At 38.4% G+C, this 11,985-nt stretch overlaps 1 protein-coding gene across 3 annotated transcripts in view; it reads left to right on the forward strand.

The window, feature by feature from the left end:
- Positions 1-8,985, forward strand: part of LOC140235897 (heterogeneous nuclear ribonucleoprotein U-like protein 1) — a 28,286-nt gene extending 19,301 nt beyond the window's left edge. For all 3 annotated transcript variants that reach the window (XM_072315891.1, XM_072315897.1, XM_072315900.1), the window contains 6 exons: positions 1,403-1,525; positions 2,236-2,364; positions 4,828-4,996; positions 5,219-5,563; positions 6,107-6,477; positions 6,946-8,985. In XM_072315891.1, coding sequence (XP_072171992.1) covers positions 1,403-1,525; positions 2,236-2,364; positions 4,828-4,996; positions 5,219-5,563; positions 6,107-6,477; positions 6,946-7,296 — 1,488 coding nt within the window. In that variant the 3' untranslated portion in view covers positions 7,297-8,985. The remainder of the gene's footprint in view (positions 1-1,402; positions 1,526-2,235; positions 2,365-4,827; positions 4,997-5,218; positions 5,564-6,106; positions 6,478-6,945) is intronic.
- Positions 8,986-11,985: the final 3,000 nt, after the last annotated feature.

Consider the following 11,985-nt stretch of genomic DNA (forward strand, 5'->3'; position numbering starts at 1 on the left):
TGATACATGCTTGATAAACACTGTTACTTGAGTTGTATTGTGACTGTGTTTCTCAGTTCGCTCATAAGTTCGTTGAAAATGTGATTAGTGGTTACACATTTATATTGAGGATGTAACCTCACAAGATGTTAAAGTTAGGGGGAAGGTGCTCATGATGAACAGATGGAATTGACATTGTTGTACATTTACAGGAAGCTTGCACGTGTTTTGATTGGCTTTCAGAATGTTGTTGGCTTGTTTAGATAAATTTACCTACATGAATCCTTTCCATATTTGTTTTCTGTGGTGAAATCTGTTACTTTCACCTACCCACTTCTTTCTGTTGTTCCTTTGAAATGTGCTGTTTTGCTTGTAGTACCCATTCATGCCTTGTCTGTTCCTTTGAAATGTGCCGTTCTGCTTGTAGTGTGATGTAAATAGCAGATTCAAAGTTTTGTGTTGTATGTATTTATTGTATGTATTGTTTTTGTTATGAGAGTTATGTGAGATTCTGTTTGTAGCCATATACCATCAAGGGGGGCAATATGGTCAGGGATGTGCTGACCTAGACACTCATGTATGTGATGGTTTTTCATTTTCTATGTGTGCATGGTTTCTGCGTCGATTGCAGTAACTTGTCGTTTGCAGCGCTTTAATGGGAAGATGAAAATGTTTTGTTTGTGTTGATGTTTCAAAGTTGTATTTGCTTTTTTCTCAATCATGTATCCTGTTACAATTATATGCTAATGCACCTTCTTCCTGTTGATTTTTTGTGTTGCTTGGAAATATTATTCTGCCAGAGATGAGTTTAGAATAGTCAAGTTATTTATTCAAACCAAGTTCATAGAATAAATTCTGTTCTGCTGTGAAGCCTTAGTGTCACATATTCTGTCCAGTGTCTTGTGCTGTTAAATTGTCAGAGATGTACTTTTCATGTAAGATTTTCAGGTATGCCTTGATGTCTCTATAGGGAACAGAATGGGGGATAGAATAAGAATGAACAGTGTATTTGTGCATGCTTTCTCCTGTTTCAATTATCACAGTGAAAAGAATACAACTCTCTTAAATATCAGAGACTTAGCATTAATGCCACAAATGTATTCATTTCGCATTTGACAAGTCGGGATGAAATTATTGAAAGCCTTTTATGCAATCGTCAAATTACCCATGCTGTAATATGTCCCTGGTTTGTGGAGTAGATGTCTTTCGAGTTTCAACTTCTGCAAGGAAGGTAGGTTTGTGACATTGTTTCTATTACGCATTACCATTTCTGTTGCCATGACAAATAAAAAATAATAAAAATACTCTGTGTAGAACAAGGAGGGGAGCTTATAGCTGTGCAAAGTTTATGGGGTTTCATTAAGTCTACCCTTGGTTCTCAACAATAATTTTGAACTTGGATTCTGTGACATTTCTCCCACAGTTGCTGATGATGGTTGGCTTGCCCGGCTCTGGCAAGACCACCTGGGCCATCAATGCCTGCAAGGAGATGACCGACAAAAAATACTACATCCTGGGCACCAACCTCATCATGGACAAAATGAAGGTATGTAAAGTGACTTGCAGCAGGTTGAGAACCTAACAGCATTTAATAGAGGAGAAGTACAAGAGTTCCTGGCTGCAATTTAATATGTAGTCCATTTGTTTACGATGTTATAGGGAGAGTGGTTGTTTTTACTATTTTCAGAACTTACTGGCCACATGACGGACTAATATTTTGAGATATTCATATGCCACTTGTAATTCTCAAATTGAAAGGTAGTTTAGTCTTGTGCCTGGATATGTTTGTTATTACTCTCTCTGTTGGATGTTGGAGATTGATTTCTCTTTGAAGACTTAATTGACCAGCCTTGTCTAATAGAGAAATCCTGTATTCTGTGATGATACCAACACTGCCAGTTCTGCTTCTGATTGAGCACTCATACATGTGAAGAGACTGAACAAGTGTTTTTATCTGAGAATTTCCTGATGATACGGATATGTATGTGCGCTGGTATGTCCTTAAGATATTAGATATTAGAGAAAATGTACTACCAGTTTTAGAAAGCTGGGTAGAGTCATGGGACATTTGCATTGAAGGTCTGTGAGTTGCTTTGTCTGAAAGCCCATATGGTTACATGTTCCGTGTTCTGAAGAGATGTATGTCATTCTACAGAGATTAGTACCAGTATTCAGAAGTCTGATCATTGGTCGTATGTTTTTAATTATGCTGGTGAATTGTGATTTTGTATTCGCTACTGTTTGTGTTTGTTGCAGGTGATGGGCCTTCGCCGTCAGCGCAACTATGCGGGACGATGGGACAAACTCATGGACCTGGCCACCAAGTGCTTGAATAGATTCTTTGAAGTCGCTGCTCGCAAGCGGCGCAACTACATCCTGGACCAGGTATGTGAGCCCCGCCACCAAGTGGGAGCTCCTTCTAATGACACCTAACAAAAATGAGTCTTGCACAACATTGGCCCAAAAGTATACATTGTTCTGATCCTATTTTGCTGCATTTTGAAACATCCAGACAGAAAACTCCACTTCTCTGTCAGCATGTCAGGTGCTGCTGCTGCTGCTTCAAAGCAAGTCCTGTAGATTATTGTCTTATGTGTATATATGTATGTATGTATCTATGTATGTACTTATTAAGCATTGGCACTGAGTGATTATTTGTAATTGAATACGAGGTGGAAGGAGTCTGGGTTGCCTCGGAGGAAGGGGGAGGGATCTTTGTGTGCAGTGATTGTTGATGATTCACTGCAAACTCACAAAAAGTTATAATTTGCGTAGGATGGATCTGAAAGGTACTGCATAGTTTTTTATTGTTAAAGATTTTGAGAAAAGAAAATGAAAAAAGGAACTGTAGAGATAGTATTTCACTACTGGACCGATCCCTCACTGTCCAGTGCACTGCTGCTATGCCATTGGTGGTTCAGACATCATATGCTAATGAGTGTGCTTATGAAAATGGCAAAAACAAATTGAAAATGCCATAATTTTGGTAAATGATAGCAAGATTGTTTCTGTTGAGACTGCCCTCAAATAGGTTCACCTGTAGAGCCCAGTCATGGAAGTCTTCAGTAGTTGTTGAAAAGTAAAAGACAAAAGAAAAAGAAAGTGCATATTATGGCACTATTGACATGTAATGATAGTTGTATGTTTGATGTTGTAATGTTTCTGAGAAGTAACCAAGAAGCAAGTTTGTCTTTCGAGGTAGCACTGACGATGTGACATTAAAGCGACCATCACCCATAGAGAAGAACATGATCGGGGAAAAGAAACAAATATGCAATATACTTTCAGTGCTATGCAGTACCATTGTTTATCATAGTGTTTTTTGAGTAATTGTCACATTTCTCTGAACTCAAATGCTCTGTTTTGGTAGTATTGGTGACACACATAAAAGGCAACGTAACATAATTAGGATTTTTTTACAATTTTTTTTTTTTGGTGGTAATCAGAATCATCTCTCATTCAGTGCACTCAAGAGCACTGACAAAATAGCATATTTGATTCATTACTCTTATGTGAACAACAGATCTCTCAGATACATGTTTTGTTATCTGATTTGCTTTTTTCTGTTGCATTTCTCCAATGCTTACTGAGCCATCAGTGAAGAGGATGTAATGATGCTTGATTTATATTGTCACATTTAGAACTCGACGTAAACTGATATTTGGGTCACTGTAACCAGGCATACACAACAATTGGGCGACAGTGGGAAATTTATCATTGATCAGGTTGTAAACTGATATTTGGGACACTGTAAACGAGCATATACAACGAACTGTTGACAATGGCAAATTTATCATTGGTCACGTTGTAGACTAATATTTGGGTCAGTGTAAATGAGCAAAATAACGGATTGGTGAAAATGACACATTTATCATTGATAAGGTTATTTGACTCTTAATTGGCATTGTATTGACCACATTAGTACATCTGATGCTTCAAAAGACTGGCATGTCTTTGGAAATATTCAAAAGGATCATACTCTCCTGATTTTAGTATTTGCAGTTTCAAACTGTGGAAATATGTTGGTGGCATATTGAAAGTTACAATGATATTGGAGCCAAGAAAATCCTGATGCTGTAAATCTAAATGCAGATGGAAGATGTCCTAGCCCACCTACGCCTACTGAAATTAAACTTTATGCGATGTGAACACAAAACGATACTCTTGCTGTAAAGGTGCTACTAGAATGTGACTTACAAATGTGACTTATATAAAAGCAAATGAGAACAAAAGATGCAGCCTGGAGGAAAGGATGATCAAGAGCAAGATAATCATTTGTGAAAACAGACATATATATTTGTGCAGTGCCTTACTGGTTTGACGTGTAATCTTCCTCTCTGTGCATGTGTAGCATTCCTTGTATTGCATTGCTATCATCAGCTTATGATATTATTTCTCGTGTCGTGTCATTAGAATAAGCTTGTTTTAATTGGAGGACATTATGAGCTGTAATTCAGTAGTTTTAAGTGTATGTAGGCAGTTTATATAGTATTATATGTGATCAGATGATGATGCAGAGCAGTAGAACCTGGCACTCAGAGAAGTGAGAGCTACTTAGAAAGATGTTCAATGCAGCAAAGATGAAACCAAAGCAATTTGGCAGAAGCTTCAGTTTGTGCAGGACTTATTACCAACCTTCTCTTTCAGGTGCAAACAGGTATGTATGGGGGAAGTGGACACCTTGTTCTGTCGAAATGTCGTGTAAATATGTTGACCAATGAGTAACATGTTGTGTGGACTTCTCATTGCAGAGAATCGAATGAACAGGCGGCTTTGATAGCCCATGTGGAATCACAAATAATCATTTGCATACACTGTTATTCTCTCCTGCTCCATTGCTGCTGTCAGACAAATGTGTATCCCTCGGCAAGAAGAAGAAAAATGCGCCCCTTTGAGGGTTTCAGCACCAAAGCAATCGTATTAGTTCCCACAGACGAAGAATTTAAGAAGCGAGTGGAAAAACGCACAAAAGAAGAAGGCAAGGACGTCCCGGACCATGCAGTGAATGAGATGAAAGGTAGGGATCCAATGCCAGCCATGGCAAAAAATGTAATCACCCATCGTCTTAATCTCTTGTAGAACTCCTAGACTTGTATCATGTGTAAGTAAGGTGTAGAGTTGGCAGAGTGTAGCTGTACGCTGTAGTGTTAAGCATCAAAAAGAATGTTGAAACACGGCACTTCTGGTTTTCTAATGCAGCTTTCCTTTTACTACTAATCCTCACTATTAACCCCGTTAGCCAACTTTGAGCTCCCCGAGAAGGGTGTGCTCTTCGATGAGGTGGAGTATGTGGAGCTGAAGGAGGAAGAGGCCAGGCCCCTGGTGGACCGCTACCGCAAAGAGGGCAGGGATGCAGGTGGGCTGAAGCCCCGCTTTGACAGGCGCCCAGGCGGACGCGACTTCAGGGGCGGCTACGACCGTGGCGGCTACGATCGCGGAGGCTATGACCGTGGCGGCTACCGCCGTGACGATCGCAGGGGAGGCGGATACCACAGTGGCTACCGTCCCGGAGGATACGATCGTGGCGACAGACGTGGAGGCTACGGTGGAGGGAGTGGATACCGTGGAGGCTATCGTGATGGAGGTATATTCTAGCTGATATTGCATTGCTTGCTTATAATCCCACAGAAGAATGTATGACTTCGAATGCCTGTTCATCCTCCAGTTGTGATGTTTAGGTGTGCTGCACTTGAGCAAAGGCAAAACTGGCCAACTGGCTTTTATTGTGTGGAAAAGTAACGCCCATCCTTCTAGTTAGCAGACCTGTAACAGATATTGAGTTGATATCATTTTTCTCAGTTTGTTGCTATAAAAGTTTTGCACAAAATTTCCTACAGCAATTCAATGAAAAGGGTGTGCATGGCCAATGGCGCCCATAAAAGAGGTAAGTCAGCACATGGTTTGCTAAAAAAAAAAAAAAAAAAAATTCAATCTGTATCTCATCAGATCGGATCCTCCCAAGGAATTGTTTTTTGTTTGAATTATGTAGGTTTCTCTCCTGCCCAAAAGGAAAAGAAATAGGTCTCATATTGTGTGAACTTGATTTGAGGTGTGAGATGAGTATTTATATTACCTGAAATTGATCTTTGAAACATTTCCTCTCTTTTACTTCTCTTTTTCTTATCAGGTTGGAATCGTGGAGGCAGTGGTGGTGGATATGGCGGTGGCTACGGCGGCCGCGGCGGTGGCAACTATGGGGGTGGTAGCTATGGCGGAGGTGGCTATGGAGGTAGTGGTGGCTATGGCAGCAGTGGCGGCTATGGCAGCAGTGGCGGCTATGGTGGTGGCTACAGTAGCAACCGTGGCAGTGGAGGAAGCAGCTATAGCAGCAACCGTGGTGGCAGCAGCTACGGCAACCGCGGTGGTGGAAGTTACAGCAGTGGGGGCAGCAGCTACAACAGAAGTGGCAGCTCTAGCTACAGCAGTGGCAGCCAGAGCAGTGGAGGTTATGGCAATCGCCAGAACCAGGGCTCGTACAACAAGTATGGCAGCAACCAGGTGAGTGCTTACTGCTCAGTTGCATATAAATGTTGTCAAGACTTGCAAGGCTACTGTAGATATCTGTACATCTCATTGTCAGTCCCTCCAAAGTTCCAATGAATTTCTGTGACCTGAGGGGAAATTTTTGCAACTGATAGTAGGCATGTGAGATATCTGAGCACACCTTGATTCAGTTAGATTTGACAAACCCCTATGAAGTATTATGAGATGGCAAGTTTTGCCTCCAATTTGTTTGGCTCAGAAGTGAATGCAGCAAATACAGGCAAACATAAATGACTAAAGAGTGCAACTCTTGTGTAGAATCTCTGACAAGGTGCTGTTGAGAGAAAAAATCCTGATGAAAGAGATTTGGATTATGACAAAAACAAATCAAATCTACTAAATGCAGATGTTCTCATAAGTTGCATTTCTAAGCAGTCATTAGCATTGTGTTGACATTCACCTCTTCGATTGTCTTTGTCATAGTCCAACTACAATCAGAATCGCCAGTCAAGCTACAACCAGCAATCCTCTTATGGCGGCAGCAGTAGTGGCAGCTATAGCTCCAACCAGGGTTACAACAGCGGCAGCAATGTGCAGAGCTATGGCAGCTCCTCAGGATACGGCAGCAGTGGCGGCTCCTCTGGCTACAACCAGGGCAGCTCCTACAACCAGGGGCAGCAGCAGCAGCAGGGGGGCTACAACCAGGGGCAACAGTCGTCGTACACAAACCAGCAGTACCAGCAGTACCAGCAATACTACCAGCAGAATCCGCAGTATGCCCAGCAGTACGCCCAGTACTACAGCAACTACGGCAACTACGGCAACTCTCAGTAGGTGTGAGTCCCCCTGAGTTATATCCCGAGATCCTGTCAATTTGGACTGCATTGTAATGGAGGACACAAGTAGCTTGATTTATCCTTGCTCACTTAGGGACATTTGTCTTTTAAGATTTCTCCAATACGGTTTGCTACTTTGAGAGTAATGAGGAGTGAGGGGTGTTCTGTTTTCCTCGTAGAGCAGTTGTATGCGAGAAGTGTAACATAGCCTTCAGGGTTTTCCAGAGCACCTCGTGTTGACGAGAGTAAATCTGATCAGTTTATTTTTATGCGAATTTCAGGTTATTGCATGTGGGGTATTTTACCAGTAAGTTGTATATATTGTGAGATTTGTGTGTTTTTGGTTTTTTTTTATTATTTATTTATTTTTTTAAACCTAGGTGAAGAAGATTTTGATATGAAGAGAGGGGACAGAACCTTTTGTGTTTTCTTATTTCATTTTACATTGTATTGTACATAGAGTATTAACCCCTGCCACATTTACCAAATTAAGGGAAGGGTTTATTTTTAACTTTTGACTCTAGAAGCAGGCAACATTGATTGAATTGCATGTTCAACATATATAATTTCTCCAATATGGAATTGTGGGGGAAAAAAAAAAAAAACTTGTGGAGAAATACATGTATAGAATTGTTGGAACAGGAGAATGATGTATATATACTCATCTCGAGTTCGCGTTAATTTCTTTCTGCCCTGCATGCAGCAAATCGACACTTATTTTGTGTAAAAGCTAACAAGTTTAAACCCTGCCTAAACTCTTATATCTGGCAATAAACATGTAGCCAGTGATACACAAATAAAATGGTGGATCAGTATTTTCCCCTCCGTGTTTGAAATCTGTTTTGGCATTTTCATTTTATGTATATTTGGTCCAACATTTCTGATGGCATAGTTTGTTTTTAGAAGTAAACAACATTCCATAGTGGATTGTGTTGACCATCCAAATTAACGTCATATGCCTTAGTTATGACGTTCTTGGTGTTCAGTGTCAAAACACATATGAGTGTCATTCATATTTGGGCATGAATTTTAGTGTTGATGTAGGAATGCTATAGATTGTGTTTTTTGATCGATTGCATCTTTTTTAAGGAGCATCTGTTGCCATTTTTTAACCTGTGTATGATTAACAGCTGTATTTAAGTGTTGAAAAATCATGTAATGTTTGAATCCAGCTATGCATACAATACTACCATTTGACATTTCTCAAACATGGCCATGTTAGCTGCCCTATATGAAACAATAGTAAGTTGTCATTTTCTAGACACATTACAAATGGTACCCAAAATATGCAGACGTTGGAAATCTCACAGTAAAATTGAACTTGGTTGTGCGTTCTTCCCCACTGTAAATGACACTTTCCTGTAGTATATGAACACACATGAAAAAAAAAAAGACCAACAACTACAGAAACAAACATTCTCTTGCTTGTCAACTTCTGATACTAAAGACCAGGACCTATTTATGGAACATGGTACATGTTAAATTTCCAGAATTGGAATGTTAATTAGAGGAGAGCATGATGCATGGAAATAGCAGTTTGGATCTTTTTCTGTCATTCTGTCATCTGTGTACAGTAATTGGATTGGATATGTGTCTCAGGATTTGAGTGTATTGAATGTAATGGCATCTCCATCAGTGAGATGTTGTCTTGTATTGAATTAAAAAAAATGTAGATGTTCGCACAACAGTTTTTCTATTCTTTTGACTGTTTTGTTGTGTATTGAGGTGTAAGTTTCATTTTATTAATAATAATGACAATAATAATAATGATTAAAAAAAAATAATACTGATAATACTAATAATATTATTATTATTATTATTATTATTATTATTATTATTATTATTATTATTATTACTATTATTATTATTATAATATTGTCATTATTATTATTTGAGGACGAGTGGTGTGTGTGTGTGTGTGTGTGTGTGTACAGTGCACTCCCATTAAAACAAGTCCTTGGGACTGGCAGATTTCTTTCTTTTTACTGAAGTTTCTGTATAACCAGAAAAAAAAAAAAAGAAGCAGAGAGCAGATGATGCTGCGGCCTGGATTTTTACTTTCTTAGAACTGGAATTTTTTAATGTGTGTGAATGTTTTAGGCACTTTTCTTTTCAGGTTAAAAGGATACTATTGCTTGGTTGAGAAGGGAATTCATGTTATAACTTTTTGCAAGATAATTAGAAACCACCTTTATAAATATTAAAGAGCATACAATTCTAAAAGGAATTGAAAGTTTACTTGATGAAAATCAGTTTTGAAATGGCCGAGATATCAAAAAACAAAGATTCTTATAAAAGGTGGAACCCACCTGTTACAAAAACCACTTTGTTTTACTGTTTTGGTTTTTTTTTTTTTTTTTTTGACATCTCGGTCATTTCAACACCAATTTTCATAAAATACACTGAATTCCTGACCTCTTAGAATTATATGCTCTTTAAAATTTCATGTAAGTGGTTTCTACTTATCTTGTAAAAAAGTTAAAATCTCAATCTCAATCTCAATAAAATATACTCCCTTTGAATTGTATGCTCTTTAATATTTCATGTAAGTGGTTTCTACTTATCTCATAAAAAAAGTTAAAATCTGAATCTCAATCAAAAATATACTCCCTTTAAATGAGCTGTCAGTCAGTGATGATTATTAGTCATGCGTGCAGTAAGTGAAAAATTAATTGTGACAACGATGCTTCTGTAGTCTAGCAGAGGAAAAAGAACTTGTTGAGTCATTTGTGATGTGTGAATCACTGCAGTTTGGCATAATTGTTCGGAAATATAGACTGCACAGGGTGTCCACTACAGTGTATTATGCTTGAATGTCTGCATATGTGTGTGAGGGTGGATGTGTCCGGGGGTTTTCTTGTGTGTGTGTGTGTGTTTGTGTGTGTTTGTGTGTGTCTTCCACAGTAGTGTAGGAATGGAAGTGAACAAAATGAAAAATAATATTTATTCACTTCATATAGTAACTTCCATTCAAGTGAATAGATTTAAAAAAAAAAAAAATGTGTATGCAAGTGCATGTGAGAATGGGTAGGGTCTGCACACACCAATTACAGTGTATAATCTATATACATTTTTTTTTCAGTGCTGAATGAATCATGAACAGAGCAATCGAATCCTCCCCATACAATCAGTAAGCCAGCTCACAGTTAGCAATGCCCACAGGACTACAGTCCACTCCCGTTATAACGAACACGGTTACAGTATAACGAAATACGGTTTTAACGAAGTAAAAATTCAGTGCGCAACATTATCTGCTCTACGTTTTCTTTTATTGTTTATTTCTTCGCTTATTACAAAATTTTGATATAACGAAAAAACAAAACAAAACAAACAAACAAACAAACTACTGGTCCCTAGGACTGGGTCTTCGTTATAATGGGAGTCCACCGTACGGACTTTTCAAAATCATGGATTAAATAAAAAAAAAAATAATAATAATAAATAAATAAATATATATATATACATATGTACATATTGTAGTGTGAAGAGCAGTTGAATAAAAGCCATGCATGAGGTGATAATATATCAGTAAGTGTCGCAAGAGAATAGGTATTACAATATTTGCACTTCTGAATTTATATTTGCCGATCTAACAGGATTGCTTGTAGTCTACGCAAACGCTGCAACCACCGATCATTCTTTTGGAACATCCTACAGAATGATGGTTTCCAAGTAACACAATATACAACCTCTGCATTAATCATTACACACTCAAGTTCTTTCAGCACATTATAGCAAGGGTTTCATCTCACAGATACTGTTTAAAACCTTTTAATATTGCTTGACTGCGCATCCAACTTTCGGTCACTTTTGACCACTTCTACTTGACATCAATATGGGATGCAGTTTATAACTTCCCTACCCAAGTGGTTTCATCTTTCAGATGTTTACTGTTAAAAACAAAAAGACTTTTCAACATTGTGTGACTCCTCATCCAAACTTTTGACCACTTTCCACTTAGTGTGTGGGGTGCAGTTTTTAAGTTCCCTGTCCATATGGTCCTATCTTTCAGATGTATACTGTTAAAAACAAAAAGACTTTTAAAATTGCGTGACTGCACATCCAACTTTCGATCACTAGGCCCCTTTGACCACTTTCTACTTGATATCAATATGGGATGCAGTATATGACTTCCCTACCCAAATGGTCTCATCTATCAGAAGTATATACTGTTAAAAACATAAAGACTTTCCACATTGTATGACTCCTCATTCAAACTTTTGACCACTTTCTACTTGGTGTGTGGGGTGCAGTTTTTAAGTTCCCTGTCCATATGGTCTTATCTTTCAGATGTATACTGTTAAAAACAAAAAGACTTTTAAAATTGCGTGACTGCCCATTCAAACTTTTGAGCACTTTCCATTATTTTGATGTTTATGGAGTGCATGCACTTCATTAACTTTTCTTCTCAAATGGTCTCATCTTCAGATGGATACTATGGAAACAAAAAAGACTTTCAAAACTTCGTGACTGTTTGTCAAAACTTTCAGCACTTTCCAATTGATATAATACAATATGGGATACATGCAGTCTTTCACCTCCCCATCCGGTCTCGTCATGTAATTAACAGTCTTTTTTTTTAACATTCTGAAGTGCTTTGAAGCTGCAGCTGTCTCAGGTTTTGATTTAGACCCCATAATGGCATTTCAATCCCAAGGAATTACCAGAGTATTTCTATGAAAAAAAT

This window comes from Diadema setosum, chromosome 1 (genome assembly GCF_964275005.1).
Source record: "Diadema setosum chromosome 1, eeDiaSeto1, whole genome shotgun sequence".
NCBI lineage: Eukaryota > Metazoa > Echinodermata > Echinoidea > Diadematoida > Diadematidae > Diadema > Diadema setosum.